The 19260-nt window shown below is 44.1% G+C and overlaps 1 protein-coding gene across 2 annotated transcripts in view; it reads right to left on the reverse strand.

Annotated features, from left to right (window-relative positions):
- Window positions 1–19260, reverse strand: part of LOC141105638 (ovostatin-like) — a 208961-nt gene that overhangs the window by 96348 nt on the left and 93353 nt on the right. For both annotated transcript variants that reach the window (XM_073595608.1, XM_073595607.1), the window contains exons 14-17: window positions 9994–10136; window positions 8146–8295; window positions 4156–4326; window positions 1907–2069 (exon numbers count right to left, since the gene is read on the reverse strand). In XM_073595608.1, coding sequence (XP_073451709.1) covers window positions 1907–2069; window positions 4156–4326; window positions 8146–8295; window positions 9994–10136 — 627 coding nt within the window. The remainder of the gene's footprint in view (window positions 1–1906; window positions 2070–4155; window positions 4327–8145; window positions 8296–9993; window positions 10137–19260) is intronic.

Genomic DNA, 19260 nt, shown 5'->3' on the forward strand with positions numbered 1-19260 from the left:
TTTCGTTTCCTACAAATCTCCCACTCTGTCCAAACAATTATAGGATCTAGTTCAGAGCTGGACAACCTCTCCATGTTTGAGGGTTTATGCAAATCGAACCCCCTTCCCCCAGGTATCATTTCCCGTCTTTATTCCCACCTCACATCTTCCTCAGCTGCGCTCCCATCATATACTCTACAGTGGACCAAAGATTAAATATAGCCCTAGACACAGAAGACTGGTTGAATATATGGTCTAAAACCAAAATTTCCTCTCAGAATATTGTCGCATTAGAAGTAAATTACAAAGTTATGATGCAGTGGTATTTGGTACCGGTTAGGATTGCCAAATTCCTACTGAAATACTCACCAAACTGTTTCCGGGGCTGTGGAGAAAGAGGCACACATGCACATATATGGTGGACTTGCCCAACAGCACAACGCTTCTGGGCGACAATATTCCAAATGGCCTCCACCCTGCTTCGAATACCTATTGAACCAGACCCATCCTTGGCCCTATTGAACTACTCTCCACAAGACCTTACTAGTGCACAGATGTGTCTTCTCCTTCAACTCACCACTACGGCCAAGCAAACAATAGCCAAGGCCTGGAAAAACCCCAACCTTACATACTGTATAGCTGAAGTGAAGAATAGGGTGACTCAAGTTATGATGCACAGCAAAATAGAAGCCACTATTCTTGACAAAATCCCCCAACATCTCAAAATCTGGCGCCCATGGATAGACCACTTTTTACCTCCCGATTTTGACAAGCACCTTCTAGAACCTTAAACCCCCTTATCCCCCCACACAACTCAATTTTACATATGTGGGTGACCCATGCGGGTCAGCCGACCACCTCTTCTAAAGTCTATGTTTCTCTTCTTCTTTCTTACTCTTACTTTTTCCTGTCACCCTTCCCTCCTTACCCAATGATTATTACTGGTAGCATAACTTAGCGATATATGCTGTTTAGCTGAGACCACTATCTCCTCCTTACGGAGTACCACCTTAGAGGAATCTGCGTTAATAAGGGCCCTAGCCCCTCCCCAACATAGCAAAAATGTTATCAATCTGATTGCTTAAGATTTCTTTGTTGACCCATACTATGTGTTGCCTCTATCACTATGCTTGCATTAAGCTCACCCACTACATTGTACTCTGTTTTTCTCATAGGTTTTTTACGCTAGACTGTAACTGTCTGTAACTATACTGTCTGTTGCCAATAAACATTTTTGAAAAGAAGATTTTAGAGTGTTTTATTAAACTGGCTTTTACGTTATTACACTATTGGATCACCTTTTATTATTTACATGTGGAGAGATTCCTTATATACACGGCTGGATATCGGATATTTCCTTAACCCTTTGTGTGGTTTAAAGCGTTTGCGCTAAGCATGAGAGTGTAAGGCATATTAATCTGGTAAGTGCATTTTCTGAAGGGAGCGGAATCACTTGCACACTGGTGTGGTGGCTGAATAAGAAGATACTACACTAAACTCATTTTACTGGATTATTTTCATGGACTTTTCATTATAAGATTTATTTATTTTTCACATTTATTTTTGTTGTACTGAGCATTTATGTATGATTGCAATATTGTGATTTAAGCGTCACTATTTTTTTCTTACTTTTCAAATTTGATAAGGGTTAAAATACTGTTCACATTTCATAATATTTAAAGTGGCAGCTCTACCAATTTAAGATATTCTGGTCTGAGGCGCAGTGGTGGAACTTCAAGTGTGGTTGGGTTGAACTTGATGACCATCAGTTTTAAAATACTAAGCAAGAAAAAAAAACTTGGAAATTTGGCAATATCAACTTCCTAAAATCTTTGCACATTTTGATAACATGTATTACATAATATATATTACTCTCTGTGGTTTTTATATGGTTTTAAGAGACCAATGTATCACAATGAACTTTTACCTAGTACAGGAGCTGTGCTTTCAGTTGAGAAGTTAACTATTGCAACAGGCCCAGCAGCAATCTCCCTAGACGGCTGTCCAAACACTGGTTCAAAAAAATTTGACTGTGAGCACAAATGTGGCTGCTGGGAGGGCGTATCAGTGATCACGTGCATACCGATACCCTGAAAGGAACAGAAATGTGATGAGAACAGGCAACGTGCAGAAGCTTATTGCAAAAAAAAAATACACAAAAAAAAAAAAAAAAAAAAAAAAAGGTATTATCTATATACTGTACACACATTGTATCTCACACAAGTGAGTACACCCCTCACATTTTTGTAAAGATTTTATTCTATCTTTTCATGTGACAACACTGAAGAAATGACACTTTGCTACAATGTAGTAGTAGTGAGTGTACAGCTTGTATAACAGTGTAAATTTGCTGTCCCCTCAAAATAACTCAACACACAGCCATTAATGTCTAAACTGGTGGCAACAAAAGTGAGTACACCCCTAAGTGAAAATGTCCAAATTGGGCCCAAAGTGTCAATATTTTGTGTGGCCACCATTATTTTCCCGTACTGCCTTAACCCTCTTGGGCATGGAGTTCACCAGAGCTTCACAGGTTGCCACTGGAGTCCTCTTCCACTCCTCCATGATGACATCACGGAGCTGGTGGATGTTAGAGACCATGCACTCCTCCAGCTTCCGTTTGAGGATGCCCCACAGACGCACAATAGGGGTTAGGTCTGCAGACATGCTTGGCCAGACCATCACCTTTACACTCAGCTTCTTTAGCAAGGCAGTGGTTGTCTTGGAGATGTGTTTGGGGACGTTATGTTGGAATACTGCCCTGCGGCCCAGTCTCCAAAGGGAAGGGGGGGGGAATTAAACTCTGCTTCTGTATGTCAGTCACAGTACATGTTGGCATTTATGGTTCCCTCAATGAACTGTAGCTCCCCAGTGATGGCAGCACTCATGCAGCCCCAGACCATGACACTCCCACCACCATGCTTGACTGTAGGCAAGACACACTTGTCTTTGTACTCCTCACCTGGTTTCCGCCACACACGCTCGACACCATCTGAACCAAATAAGTTTATCTTGGTCTCAGACCACAGGACATTGTTCCAGTGATCCATGTCCTTAGTCTGCTTGTCTTCAGCAAACTGTTTGCAGGCTCTCTTGTGCATCAACTTTAGAACAGGCTTCTTTCTGAGATGACAGCCTTGCAAACCAGTTTGATGCAGTGTGTGGCGTATGGTCTGAGCACTGACAGGCTGACCCCCCACCCCTTCAACCTCTGCAGCAATGCTGGCAGCACTCATACATCTATTTCCCAAAGACAACCTCTGGATATGATGCTGAGCATGCGCACTCTACTCTTTTGGTAGACCATAGCGAGGCCTGTTCTGAGTGGAACCTGTCCTGTTAAACCGCTGTATGGTCTTGGCCACCATGCTGCAGCTCAGTTTCAGGGTCTTGGCAGTCTTCTTATAGCCTAGGCCATCTTTATGTAGAGCAACATTTTTTTTTTAAGATCCTCAGAGAGTTCTTTGCCATGAGGTGCCATGTTGAACTTCCAGTGACCAGTATGAGAGATTGAGAGCGATAACACCAAATTTAACACACCTGCTCCCCATTTACACCTGAGATCTTGTAACACTAACAAGTCACATGACACCCGGTAGGGAAAATGGCTAATTGGGCCAAATTTGGACATTTTCATTTAGGGGTGTACTCACTTTTTTTTCCAGCGGTTTAGACATTAATGGCTGTTTGAGTTATTTTGAGGGGAGAGATAATTTACACTGTAATACAAGCTGTACACTCACTACTTTACATATGTAGTACTGCACATGTGTCAAACACAAGGCTCCCAGCCATTTCATCTGGCTCTTGCACCCAGGGCTTTTTTCCCCCAGACATTCTGCCACCTCTGGTTCTCTGAAACTGCACTGAACTCTGTACATAGCGCATACCTGAACTCGGCATAAAATCAATCCTGGTATTCCTCCTTTAAGATCCTCCCACTGTTAGTGCAATTTGACCACACCCCCTGTTTGGTGTGGTTCAATGTTTGTTTTTCTGCACCTATTCTCTATAAAGAATAGCCCTGAACAAATGTTATATATAGTCCTATAGATACAACCAGGCCCTTTGAGGGCAATCATAATGCTGATGCAGCCCAGGATGAAATGAAGTTTGACACCATTGTGCTACTGTTTGAGGATGTAGGCTTGTGCACCACAAGTAGTGAATACTTACACGATAAACCTTACTGACATCTTCTTCCTTAGGGAAGCTAACAGGTTGCCAATAAGTGCCATTGACCAGGATCTGTTTATTATCATCAATACAGGGCGGCCGAGGAGGCCTTACATTGAATCCTGCTGCATAATATCCATTCAGGCTAGTATACTGAAGAGTGTTATACACCTGTAACAATAGGATAGCATTACATTCAGGCCAACATTAAAAGTGATTGTAAAGTCTAGTCCCCCCCCCCCCATTAAAACAAGCATGTTAAACTTACCTGCCCTGTGTAATAGATTTACACAGAGCAGCCCTGATCCTCTTCTCATGTCCCTCTTCTGGCCCCTCCCTCATGTTGAGTGTTCCCACAGCAAGAGGCTTGCTATGGGGGCACTCGAGCTGAGTCACAGCTCCCTGTATCCATGGAACACCGACCCGCCCCCCCCCCCCCCGATTGGCTAGCTAACTTTGACAGCAGAGGGAGCCAATGGCACCACTGCTGTGTCTCAGCCAATCAGGAAGGAGAATCTCTGAGACACTCGTGGACATCACTGCACAGAGCGGGACCTCCGGTGAGTGTTAGGGGGGCTGAGGGGGGGTGGCTGCTGCACCCAGGCTTTTTATCCTAATGCATAGAATTCTGCCTTTACAACCTGTTTAAAAATTGTATGTGTAGTGTTTATCCTTTGGCTGGTCCCGCTATCGTCACAGGGGTTCTCTTCCACCAGTGTAACAGCAGTCAGACACACAACAGCATCCACACTTCTGGCTAGGTGAATAGTCTAGGGCAGTATTTCTCAACTCCAGTCCTCAAGGCGCCCCAACAGGTCATGTTTTCAGGATTTCCCTCAGATGAAATGGCTGTGGTAATTACTAAGGCAGTGAAACTGATCAAATCACCTGTGCAAAATAATGGAAATCCTGAAAACATGACCTGTTGGGGCGCCTTGAGGACTGGAGTTGAGAAACACTGGTCTAGGGGTTTCTTTTTTTAGTTTATTGCTGGATAACTTGTAAAGGACAGAGGGAGTTGTGGGGTACTCCAGAATGTTGAATAATAGAGGACTCCCTTTCTTCTGCAGCTACTCCTTAGAAAAAAAAAAGTCCCTTAGCAATAGCTTTGGGAATGGACAGCACTGGGACACCATAATTAATGTTCCAGGGCAGGCAAGCCTCAGTCTGTGCAACTGAGGGGGGTGTAACAGCTGCAATCACCCAGATCCTGCCCTCAGGTCCTTGGGTACTTGAATGCCTCCCTCAGATCCAGGCAGACATTTACTTGGATTGGATTTCCCAGACTGAATTCTAGATGAAGCCCCCCTACATTAGTCTGAAGTCTCAGAAGTAGGGCCCCAACAATAATTTAACTGGGGCCTTGCTGAGTTATTAATAGAGGTGCTGGGATGTCTGAGAGGGTAGTATCCCTCCAGGCTGGGTGCTCCTTCTACTGGACAGGAACACTGACTGACCCAGACTATTTTTTCTGGAGTCACCTTCTGAGCACGCCTCCCCAGGGATTGTCGGGGACCTCAAATATTCAGACTGTTCACTTAGACTGCTCCACTCCTATGGTCTGGAGCTTTCCAGAAAGCAGGGGGAAGCAATCAAGTCTGCAGCACGTGGAACCCTGATCAGTCCAAAGCTATCAGCAACAGCACCACTGATTACAGAGGAGCTCAAAGAAAAACTAAATTTTCCTGACACCCTAGCACCTAAGTAGGAGGGCGCTACATATGCATAGCAAAAATTATCTTTGGTTTTGAATAGAAGTAGGGAAGGGTAAAATTTAGTTGGTTTGCCATCTGTCCCATTGGAGAGATTTCCTTTTACTTCTTATCCTGGAGAGATCATAGGCACAAGAAGAAAAATGCCAAAGTCAAGAGAGTGCTCTTCAGACAGTTGTCACTGGAAGATTAACCCTTACCTCTTGCAACAACTTATTTTGGATTTCTTGCTTTGTCTTGGTGACAGGTGTTACCAGGCCAAATAGAGAGTGAATCCATCTAGTGAGGATGCAGAATGCAATAAAAAGTTGATTCCTTTCCTACACTATCCAAAAAATAAACCAGGTTTTGTCCATGCATACACTTAAGGCTTTTCATATTTTCTACCAGGTTTGTGCTGCGGCCTCTTGCCAGATCCCCTTCTGCCCCCACCCCCTTACCTTACCATGGGTGGTCCCTCTTTTCTCTACCCCCCCCCCCCCCATTCACTGACCCCAGCAACAAATTGCTAATATTGGTTAAGCGGGACCTGTATGTTTTATACACAGAGTATAAACACAACCATTTGTGGGCTCACCCAGAATGTTCCACGTCATGCTCACAGCAGCCCTAGGAAATGATTTGTTGGGAAATCCTCTCTACACACAACTTTTTTTTATCCACAGTCCTCTTTACATGAGTTCACAAAAACTCTATAGCTTTTGTTAAGCCCCACCTTCATGTATTTTTTGTCTTGCATTAAAATGCATCAGATTATTATTGTTCATTAGAATGTTGACATCCGGTAGCAGTTTCTGGCCACTGCAACTTGTTTACAACGTCCTTTTGGCATCTTCCCCTGTCCTCTTTAATTTAGCGCTAGTTAGATTAGTCCTAGCTAGACCCTAGAGATGCCTACTGAGAGATGGAAAAGAGGGCTGTGAGAAGCACAAGTCCTTATTAAAATCAATGTAAAACAGCTAGTGTTGGATGCCTCTGACCGACCCGTCTGATGATTCCGAGTTCATATCCTTTTTCTATCCCTTCTTCCATTGTCCACCACCCCCCATGTTTTTTTTTTTTAAGTTTTAAATGTTTTTATTGATTTTCAAGAAATAAACAAGATATACCAATGCATGAAAAAAGTATACAAATCCGCTTCCCCACACCCCATAAGGGATCTAACTGTGTGGGAGAGGTATGGGCGGACCCTCACCCACCGGCTCATTTTTCAGCAAAAATCCCCCAGACTTTGGTGTAATCTGCAAAATCTATATACAGCCATAGTTGACCTAATAGTGTCATACTGCCAATGTCAATGCATGGTATGAACGGGGACATGCCCCTCTATTGACTAGAACAAAATGAGTGTCCACCTGCAGAACACTATTATATAGGGGCAAAGCCCAACTATGAGAAGTGGGTATGGGGAAGGAAAGGTGGGTAAGGTAGAAAAAAGAAAAAGTTAGAGAAAAAGAGAAAGGGGGTAAGCTGTCATTCAGACCTTAAAGAGAAATATTACGGTTGAAGCGTGCTCGAGGAGTTGCCCACTCCCCACCCATGTTTTTGTCTTTCGTTTCTTTTTCTTCCTCTTTCTGCTTGGTTACTATATGCTCCTTGGGTGCATAAACTATACTGCACCATTATCAGTCTGTCCATGGATTTCCTTTGTTTGACACTGTATGAAACTTTGTACTGATTTATGATGTTATCCCAAGCCCGTGTGGGCAGATCAAATGCTTTATGGTTCAGTCCTTTAAATTTAATTAAACCAGAAAAACAATAAAATAATTTTGGTCTTTGTTTGGGTTTCGTGTGATTAAACAGATTATGTATATATATTTTTCTATAATGAATCTCAAACTCATAATAAATACAGATACAAAAACACACACACAAAAACATGTTGCTAGGAACTCTCGTCATAGACAATTAGGATCTGTATCCATTACAAGGGGAAAAAAAAAATAAATAAAAAAACAGACTGTAGGTTTGCTTTTGAGAAATCTGCTGTAAGGTTTTTTTAGAGGCCAATAAAGTATAGATTGTTTACTCAACTCAAGGAAATGGTGTTCGGCGCACACAGTTGATCTATTGCATATATGGCGCCAGCAACCAGTCTACATAGGATTCTGAAGTCATAAAAGCCTTAGCTGCCTCCACTAAATAAACAGTAGGGTATAAAATCATTAAACTGTATCTCACATGCAAGTATAAAGAGCATGACTCTTCAGCAGAGAACGGCTTTTAATCAAACACAACGTCTAAGGTCAATGCCTCAACCACATCAATATCTTACCGTAGCAGCAGAAAGGGCTTGCCCTGCATCAAGAAGCAGGAGGCTTGAATCAAAGACACGGATGAGGCAGGAAGAGGCTGAGGTTGTTTTCACTTTCAAGCCAACACGAGAGCCAGGGGTTTCTGTTGCTGATGTGAAGTTAGCAGAAACCTGGAGGAGAGCAATTACATTGTATAAATAGCAGGTAATGCTGTGTTTTTCACAGCTGTGGTTAGGCACAATGTTTCCCAGCATATATGATTCAACAATTTTTACATTTTTCTTAAAGAGATTGTTATGGAAAGTATGAAAGCTGACAACTGCTTTTGTTTCAAGTCTTTGAATTTTTGACCTAAACAGTGATAAAGAAATTCTAAACCAGCCAGTCTCAACCAGGGTTCCATGGAATCCTAAGGTTACTCCAGAGGTTGCTAGAGGTTCCTTGACGGTTGATTGCTCTTTCATTTCTTGGTGCTTGCATAATTCCTGGGCCAACACCAATTGACAAAGCTAAGAGCAGGACACCACTTTAAATTTTTAGTGGTCTGTAATGGTGGCATTCTGACCACCACTGAAAAATGGGTTGCCTTCTTCTACTGACTACCAACGTAAGTGAATTTGTTCTCATTGACCCCCAATGAATTTGCTTTAGCAAGGATTCTTCAAGACCTGACGTTATAGGGGTTCATCTGGGGTAAAAATGTTGAGAAAGGCTGTTTCTAAACACTCATTTACACCACATTTGATCCACTTCTAAGAGTATTGAAGCCACGCAAGACAGGCAGCTAGTTTTTTTTTTTTTAAGAAAAGGGTTAAATATGGCTGTTCTTACATTTTTTTCCCCATGGCAAAGTCACTTTTATGAAGCATGGGTCAAATTAGCATCAGGAATACAGAAAAATGTATTTCACAATAAAAAAAAAAAAAAAAAAAAAGGAAATGCGGGTGCAGCCCCCTCACATAAAATACTATCTTCATAACACCTAAAACATCACACAATACATGCTGTGCATTTAATTTAACCCCAAGGCTCCATTCACACCATGAGCATTTTCAGCTTGTAAAATGCCTGAAAAAACGCTCGAAAAACACCCAACAAGCAAAATCCCTTTCATTTCAATGGCACCTGTTTACATCTGAGCGTTTTGTCCCATGCAGCAAAATGCCTGAAGATCAAAAAAAGTACACAAGCTTCTTTTTGGGCACATTACAGGAGTTTTCTGCCTTTTACATTGGTGACCTTCTTACCTGTACAAAACTGCAACAAAAAACATGCAACTTTCTGCCTGAAAACAAAAACTCAGGTGTGAATGCAGCCTAAATTAGGTGCCTGAGAGGAGAACATACTGTATGGTCCGTTAAAAGGCTGTACCCCTATCAAACATTTCCTATTGACACATCAAAAGTTATTTCCCCCTAAAACTATAGATAACACACATCTATAGAGACCCAGTCTAGGGGCTATTCATACTTGTCCAAATGCAAGAGTTTTGCTGCATGAAAATGCATTTTGCATAGAAATTTAATTGATTCATGGCTACAGTTTAGCATGAAAGAAAAAAAAAAAAAAAAGGTAATTATGAGCCTATTCATATCCATACATGTGAATTACCATATGGTACATGCAAATGGAACAGGGTAAATCCAGCCTAATGTAAAAGCAAGATACACCAGCTACAACCAATAAATGACTTCTGTATGCTGCCATTTTGAAAGCTCCAATATGCAGTCCAGGACCTGACAATAGTCAACATGACCCTTCTCCTGGACACAGATAAAGGCCACACGACAAATCTGCCATCAACCATACACGTTTTAGGTGTTCTGAGGCCATATCTTCTACATATTGTAGACAACGTTTCCATGTACCTGATTTTTGAAGCATTTCTCCAAATTGAGATTAATGGCATCTCCCACCATCTCATCCTTCAGCATGTACTGTATGGCATATTGAACAGTAGGGACATGATCAGGAGATGCTGTGTAGGTTAGGTTAAATTCTCCTTGAAGAGCTGAGAGTAAAGCACAATGTAATTAGTTGGGTTTATATATAAAAAAGATCACACTTTCACCACCTCTAGCTTGTAAGGGACAGGAGCTGCTAGCCTAAAGTTTTGCTAAAACCAACATACATTTAAATGCTCTACTGAAGGCAGCTCTTTCACACGGGGAGGAATCCACTTTGCTCAGCAGGGGATCTGTCCGATGATCAGAGCAAAACCATGGGTATGACAGGTCTGTGTCTGGTCAGTTTATACAGAGCGGATATGGACTGAGCACCCTCTGCTATATGGACTGGCGGGTGTAAACGGACTTCTCCTGTCTCCTCCATTTACACTTGGCTGCCCTTTGATCCGATCGGCCTTGATGAAGGGGGGTGGATCCAGTTTTTATAGTGGACCAGATTGGATTGAAGTTAGGCAGGTGTCCATTGACGCCTGCTGGTCCATAGGGCTGAATGGAGGGTCCAGTCGGGTCTGCGTGAAAAACTGAAAGGGGCCTGAATCACTATCTGTAAAAAATAGGGGATTAAAAAAAATGGGGACAAAAACAATGAACATATAAATTCAAACTGTAAATACCTGAGCCCAAAAGATAGTGACATACATAAACCAAAGTGCACATGCCTTAAATTCCCACAACATTTCAATCAGTGCAGAAAAGAGTCCCAACACTCCAATGTAAAAGTCCAGTTTAATAATAATGTGAACAACTGGTTACAGTGCACACTCCTCCATTGTGAAATCTTCCACCGTTCCTCCATGCCCAATTATAAGTAAAAGCTTACCAAATCTCCTTGGCGCGGTGACGTCATCAGGTACGGCGGATTGTGCCCATTTCTTCTGAATGCCGGCTGAAGCATTTTTAAAGCTCTATGGCATTTTGGTAAGCTTTTACCTGTTATTTAGGCATGGAGGAATGGTGGAAGATTTCCTAATGAATTGCACTGTAACTTGTTTACATTGGACTTTTGCAATTGTGTTGGGACTTTTTTCTGCACTGATTGAAATAGTGTGGGGATTTAAAGGCAGGTGCACTTTAGTTTATGTCACCTTCTAGGTTCACGTGTTTACAGTTTTGATTAATGATTTTTTTGATTAATGATTTTTTTTTTCTTTAATATTTTTTATTAAGTTTTGCAGAAATAAACATGTTACAAAACAAAAGAAAAAGAGGGTAATACAGTGTACACAGTCATCTGAGATACAGTAGAAAAAGCAAAAAGTGGTTCATTGTAGTCTTAGTTAAACAATCCTCAATATGTAGGAATAGTTAAAGTCAACTTAAAGAAGTAACTAAACTTGGTGAAGTAACCTCTGGTGTTGTCAAGATCATTTGGGCCATATGGACCAATAGTTATCGAATGTTGTGCAGTGTAGGGAATTTATTGCTATAAGGCGTTCAAAGGTGTAGTTTCTGTGCACATTTTTGGTAATGTCTGATAGGTTTATGGCCGTTGTGGACTTCCAGTTGCGTAGTATTAGTAATCTTGTCTCTAATAATATGTGGGTTATGACTGGTCTGAAATCTACGTGGAATTTGTCTATATTTAAGTGAAGAATTGCTAGAGCTAGATCTGGGACTGTAAGCATTCCTGTTAAGGATGATATCATTTGGAATACCTGGTTCCATAGACTTTTAACTGTAGGGCAATGCCAAAGCATGTGAAGAAGGTTCCCAATTTGACCGCAAGCCCTCCAGCAGTGTGGTGATGACCCAGGGAAGTAGTTTGAGATTCTATATGGCGTGTAGTGCCATCTGTTTGCTAATTTAATTGTTAGTTCCCAGTGTTTAACACAGTGAGACGCTCTGTGCGTTTCTTTAAATGTGCGTTGCCATTGTTCTTCTGTAAAGGTAGTGTTTAGATCTTTTTCCCATTTTATCATAGCTGTAGTTTTAGTAAATGTATGTTTGTCTTTAATGACGCTGTAGAAGAAAGATATTCCTTTCGTGTCTTGTTTGCTCTTAAAAGTAGAATTGCCATATTTTGTATGGAAGGGAAATTGTCGGGTGATAATGTGATTTTAGGAAGTGTATGATCCGTAAGCATGTGAATAGGCTGTTGTTAGGAAGATTGAATTGTGTCATAACTTGTTCTACAGACTTGGTTTTGGTTCCAGTGTAAAGGTCAGAGATATGTGTTATACCTTTATGCACTAGGTCTTTGACGTTCATCATGGGTATCATTGAGTTTAGTAGAGGTAAAGGTAGGTCATGTTTTGTGTCAATCTTGTCTGTGTGGTTATGTTCTAGTAAAAATCCCCAAGCTCTTAAGGATATCTGCATAGGGGGCGACATTTGTTTTGTATCTCATGGTATCCACCTGTCACTCATAGTTAGGGACGTCAGATTGTTGGTCGGTGCTAATGTTGTTTCTATGTCCACCCACAGTGGTGCATCAGGTTTTTGGAACCAGTGCTTGAGTTGGTCCAAACGTACTGCCCAATAATAGTCAAATATGTGTGCCAGTCCCGCCCCACCTGCCTTTTTATGGAGGGTGAGGTTATTTCTGGAACATCTGGCTTTTTTACCGTTCCATATGTACCTCCAAACGAGTGTTGCTATATTGTTAATGTGGTGATGAGGTATGTGTATGGGTAGAGAGTGGAACAAATATAATATTTGGGGTAATATGAGCATTTTATAGGCTGCTATTCTGCCCAATCATGTTATTTCTTTATTTGACATATCCCTGAGTTGTGTTTCCAGCTTGGTTATCAGCGGGACCACATTAGCTTTGACAAGCGCCCAAAGTTTCATTTGTAATAGTAATTCCTAGATACGTAATGCTGACTTTGCTCCACGTATAGAGTAGCTGTGACTGTAGAGCAGCACGTGTTGAGGGTGATATACCTACGTCCAGTATCAATGATTTAGAAAAATTAATCTTATAACAGGAAATGTTCCCAAAGTCAGTAAGTATTTTGTGGGCTTGTTTTAAGGATGTGAGCGGATTGGTCAGAAGTAGGATTACATCATCCGCAAAAAGATTGATGGTATGTGTGCTAGTACCAAGCTGGAAACCTGTAACCGAGGGGTGTGTTCTTATCGCTTCTGCCAAGGGTTCAATCATTAGGTTGAATATGGTCGGAGATAGGGGGCACCCCTGTCTAGTACCATTGGTAATATTGAATGGTGTAGATAGAAAGCCTGCTGCTTAACCTGTGCTGAGGGACATGAATATAGGGCCATAATGGCCTGTAATATGGGGCCTCTGAAGCCAAATTTGTTTAGGGTCATTTCCATGTAGGTCCAGTGAAATCTGTCGAACGCCTTCTCTGCGTCAATAGATAGCAGCAGAGAAGGCGTTTGAGTTCTCTAAGCATAATGTATCACATTAACAATTCTCCTAGTTGCATCAGAGGATTGTCTCCCCCTCACAAAACCCATCTGGTCGCGCTGTATAATTGTGGGGATAATGTTTGTTAGTCTTTTGGCTAAGAGTTTGGCGTAAATTTTGGTATCCGAGTTGAGAAGGGAAATGGGTCTAAAGTTGGCCGGAGTGTTGGATTCTTTGCCTGGTTTTGGTATTGTGACTATGTGTGCCTTCAGCATTTCTTGAGGTAAGGTGGCAGACTCAACAGCTTTGTTGTATACTGTGGATAGGTGTGGAGAGAGGGTGCATTTAAATAGTTTAAAATATTCATTAGAAAACCCATCAGGTACAGGAGATTTCCCATTTGGAAGCGTGTTAATAATTAGTTCTATTTCCTGGGTTGTAATTGGTGCATTTAAGGCTTCAAGTTGGTGCTCGGTGAGAGTTGGTAGGTTTATGTTTTGCAAGAATGTTTGAATTTGTCCTGCGGTCGGTTGGGGTGTTTTGGGATCATTATTTAGGTTATATAATGAGCTGTAGTAATCAGTAAATTGATTCGCTATATCTTGTGGATTTGTAATTTTGTGGGATAACGTAGGATGTTTAAGGTATGTAATTGTTGTCTTTGAACGGACCGCCTTAAGTCTGTTTGCTAGGTATTTGCCTGCTCTGTTGGCGTTTGTGTAGTGGGTTAATCGTAGGCGCCTAAGATGTTTGTCGTATTGTTGTGACAGTAATTCTCTAAGTTTTTCTCTGAGGCCATTTAGAATGTCAGATAGTGGCAATGTAGGTGCTATCTTGTTTTTGGATTCTAAATCATGAATTGTTTTTAGAATATCATTAAGTTGCTGAGTCTGCCTTTTTTTTTTTCATTAGCCCCTAATCGTATGAGAATGCCTCTCATGTAGGCCTTATGGAAGTTCCATAAAATGTATGGGTCGTTCACTGAGCCTACGTTGTCTGAAAAAACATTGTTTAGGTGCTGGGAGATTGATTTAAATGAGTGTAATTCCTGGAGTAGTCTAATGTTACAGCGCCAGATGGGGGGTGGGGAGGAGACTCCCCGTTCTATTATAGACATAGATATGGCAGCGTGGTCTGACCACGTTATGTCATGTATATTTGTGGTCTCCACTAGGGATGAGCTTCGTGTTCGAGTCAAACCCATGTTCGACTCGAACATCGGCTGTTCGCCCGTTCGCCGAATTGCGAACGATATGGGCCGTTCGCGCTAAATTCGTGTGGCGCGTCACGGCCCATAATTCACTGCGGCATCGCAGTGCATTGCTGGCTGATGATTGGCCAAGCATGCACTATGACCCGCATGCTTGGCCAATCACAGCGCCGTCAGTAGAGAGAGCTGTAATTGGCCAAAGCCACGGTGGCTTTGGCCAATTATGGCTCAGGGGATTTAGTACACACCCCACACTATATAAGGCCGCCTGCACGGCGGCCCTGTGTAGTGTGTGTTCCGGTGTGCTGAGAGATAGAGAGAGAGAGAGACAGTGTCATTTGATTTGAGTTAGATAGATTAGGCAGAACAGTCAGTCAGTTAGCTGCACTTACAGTGTATTGTGTATATATATATGCATCCCAGGTGTTGCATATATATATATATATACACTGTATTCAGTTTAGCTAGATCCGTTCCTGTTATCTTCTATCTAGACTATTTACATTTAATGCAGTGCGTCCTGCTCACAGTGTTCAGCTAGATCCGTTCCTGCTATTTACATTTAGTGCAGTGCGTCCTGCTCACAGTGTTCAGCTAGATCCGTTCCTGTTATCTTCTAGACTATTTACATTTAGTGCAGTGCGTCCTGCTCACAGTGTTCAGCTAGATCCGTTCCTGCAATTTACATTTAGTGCAGTGCGTCCTGCTCACAGTGTTCAGCTAGATCCGTTCCTGCTATTTACATTTAGTGCAGTGCGTCCTGCTCACAGTGTTCAGCTAGATCCGTTCCTGCTATTTACATTTAGTGCAGTGCGTCCTGCTCACAGTGTTCAGCTAGATCCGTTCCTGTTATTTACATTTAGTGCAGTGCGTCCTGCTCACAGTGTTCAGCTAGATCCGTTCCTGCTATTTACATTTAGTGCAGTGCGTCCTGCTCACAGTGTTCAGCTAGATCCGTTCCTGCTATTTACATTTAGTGCAGTGCGTCCTGCTCACAGTGTTCAGCTAGAGCCGTTCCTGCTATTTACATTTAGTGCAGTGCGTCCTGCTCACAGTGTTCAGCTAGATCCGTTCCTGTTATCTTCTAGACTATTTACATTTAGTGCAGTGCGTCCTGCTCACAGTGTTCAGCTAGATCCGTTCCTGCTATTTACATTTAGTGCAGTGCGTCCTGCTCACAGTTTTCGGCTAGATCCGTTCCTGTTATCTTCTAGACTATTTACATTTAGTGCAGTGCGTCCTGCTCACAGTGTTCAGCTAGATCCGTTCCTGTTATCTTCTAGACTATTTACATTTAGTGCAGTGCGTCCTGCTCACAGTGTTCAGCTAGATCCGTTCCTGTTATCTTCTAGACTATTTACATTTAGTGCAGTGCGTCCTGCTCACAGTGTTCAGCTAGATCCGTTCCTGTTATCTTCTAGACTATTTACATTTAGTGCAGTGCGTCCTGCTCACAGTGTTCAGCTAGATCCGTTCCTGTTATCTTCCTACTGACAGGCAGGCTTGTCTGGTTACAGTATATAAAGCTACCTGAAGAAAATTACAGGTGTTCTATTTGATCCTATTAGTACCACGGTCAGGCAGCTAGACTATTTACATTTAGTACAGTGCGTCCTGCTCACAGTGTTCAGCTAGATCCGTTCCTGTTATCTTCCTACTGACAGGCAGGCTTGTCTGGTTACAGTATATAAAGCTACCTGAAGAAAATTACAGGTGTTCTATCCCAGCTTAGTGCAGCTACAGGCCATTAGTATGTCTGGAAGGCCAAGAAGGAGAGGCAGACAGTCACAAGCCAATAAGAGAGGGCAAGCAGGCTCTGTGTCTAGTGCTGGTCGTGGAGACGGTGCATCCTCATCAGCACGTGGCCATGGGACACGCTTGGCCTTTTTTTCGGCAGCTGGCCGTGTTGAGCCGCAACATGCGGAAGACTTGGTCGAGTGGATGACCAAGCCGTCCTCATCCTCCTCATCCTCTCTCACCCATGCCCAGGGTGCTTTGTCTGGCAAAGCAGCGGCCTCTTCCCTCAGCTCAATGTCATCAGTGACTCCTTCCCTAGCTCCACCATGTCCTCATGAGGATTCCCTCGAACTGTTTGACCACAGTGTTGGGTACATGCTCCAGGAGGATGCCCAGCATTTGGAAGGCTCTGATGACGATACTGAGCTCGATGAAGGCAGTAACATGAGCACGGACAGAGGGGGTGCCCAAGAAGGACAGCAATCTGGCAGTCATGCTCCCCCTGCTGCAGCATACTGCCAGGTTTGCTCCAGTGATGAGGAGGGAGGGGATGATGAGGTCCCTGACTCAACGTGGGTGCCTGATAGGAGAGAGGAGGAGGAGGAGGAAGAGGAGGAGGAGGCGGCGGCACATCACCAACGAGGCAGGATGCCCTCCAGGGGCCAGCCTAAGGGCAGCACATTGACTGCATCACACCCCAAAGCTCCACATGTGCAGGGCGCTGCAGTCTCTGCGCGTTATTCAAAAAGTTCTTTGGTGTGGGCCTTTTTTGAGACGAGTGCATCAGATCGCACCGCTGCTATTTGCAACATATGTCTCAAGCGTATCTCGCGTGGCCAAAACATCTCCCGCTTGGGTACCACATGCTTGACCAGACATATGTTGACCTGCCATGCAGTTCGTTGGCAAGCGTATCTAAAAGACCCACACCAAAGAACAAAGAGGATCTCTCCTTGCTCCTCATCAGCTGAGATTTCCAACCCCACTAGACCTTCAGTCCTCTCTGAGACCTGCAGTGAGAGGAATGAAGGTGTAGAATTAGGTGTGTCACAGCCAAGTACTTGTGGGCAATCTGCTTTTGGTACACCAACGTCAGATTGTACCAGGCAAATTTCCCTGCCCCAGCTGCTGCACCGCCGAAAGAAGTTTGCTCCCAGCCATCCACATGCCCAGCGGTTGAATGCTAGCTTGGCAAAATTGCTAGCACTTCAACTGCTGCCTTTTCAGTTGGTAGACTCTGCCCCCTTCCGTGAGTTTGTGGAATGTGCGGTTCCTCAGTGGCAGGTACCCAAACGCCACTTTTTCTCACGGAAGGCGATTCCGGCTCTCTACCGGCATGTGGAAGGCAATGTTCATGCCTCGCTGGACAGGGCAGTCAGCGGTAAGGTGCATATTACCGCTGACTCATGGTCCAGCAGGCATGGACAGGGACGTTACCTAAGTTTCACGGCGCATTGGGTGACTCTGCTGGCAGCTGGGAAGGATGCAGGACAAGGTGCAGTAGTGTTGGAGGTTGTTCCGCCACCACGCCTCCAAAATGCTAATGATTGTGACACACCTCTCTCCTCCACCCCCTCCTCTTCTTCTTCCTCCATGGCCTCTTCCTCGGAACCAGCGGTGCTCCGTAGGCGTTCAAGGGGCTACGCAAGTACGCAGGCCAAAAGATGCCATGCGGTGCTTGAGCTGGTGTGCTTGGGGGACAGGAGCCACACTGGGGCAGAGGTTCTGTCAGCTCTGCAGGGGCAGGTTCAGAGGTGGTTGACGCCACGCCAACTTAAGGCAGGAATGGTGGTTTGCGACAATGGCACCAACCTCCTCTCTGCCCTCCGACAGGGACAAATGACCCATGTGCCCTGTTTGGCTCACGTCCTTAACTTGGTGGTGCAGCGGTTCTTGGGCAGGTACCCGGGCTTACAGGATGTCCTGAGGCAGGCCAGGAAAGTCTGTGTGCATTTCCGCCGGTCATATAATGCCAGTGCTCGGCTGACGGACCTCCAAAAGGAGTTTAACCTGCCCAAGAACCGCCTAATCTGTGACATGCCCACCAGGTGGAACTCAACGTTGGCCATGCTGCAGCGGCTGCACACGCAGCAGAGGGCCATCAATGAGTACCTGTGCGACTATGGCACCAGGACAGTGTCATGGGAGCTTGGTTTTTTTTCCCCACGCCAGTGGGCCATGATCAGGGATGCATGCACTGTCCTGTCACCATTCGAGGAGGCCACGAGGATGGTGAGCAGTGACAGTGCATGCATCAGTGACACTGTCCCCCTTGTCCACCTGTTGGAGCACACGCTGCGTGGAATAATGGACAGGGCACTTGAGGCAGAACAGAGGCAGGAAGAGGAGGACTTCCTTAGCTCTCAAGGCCCCCTTTATCCAGACAGTGTTCCTGCGTGCCCGCCGATCACACAGGAAGAGGACGAGGAGGAAGAGGAGGAGGAGGAGGAGGAAGATAGTGTCAGTATGGAGGTGGAGCCTGGCACTCAGCATCAGCAGCAGTCTTTAAGGGATCAGTCCCAAGAAACACATGGACTTGTACGTGGCTGGGAGGAGGTGGCTGCGGACCATGTCGTTCTTAGTGACCCAGAGGACTCCGGACCGAATGCCTCAGCAAACCTACGCTGCATGGCCTCCCTGATCCTGCAAAGCCTGCGTAAGGATCCTCGTATTCGTGGTATCAAGGAGAAGGACCAATACTGGCTGGCAACCCTCCTTGATCCACGTTACAAGGGTAAGGTTGCGGACCTTATCTTGCCATCGCAGAGGGAGCAGAGGATGAAACATCTTCGGGAGGCCTTGCAGAAAGGTCTGTGCAACACGTTCCCAGAGACTGGGAGGTTACAAACTCCTGTTTCTGGACAACGTGTTGCTGAGGCTTCGGTCAGTCAAAGAAGGAGCGGTGGAG

The sequence above is a fragment of the Aquarana catesbeiana genome, linkage group LG08, assembly GCF_042186555.1.
Source record: "Aquarana catesbeiana isolate 2022-GZ linkage group LG08, ASM4218655v1, whole genome shotgun sequence".
Taxonomy (NCBI): Eukaryota; Metazoa; Chordata; class Amphibia; order Anura; family Ranidae; genus Aquarana; species Aquarana catesbeiana.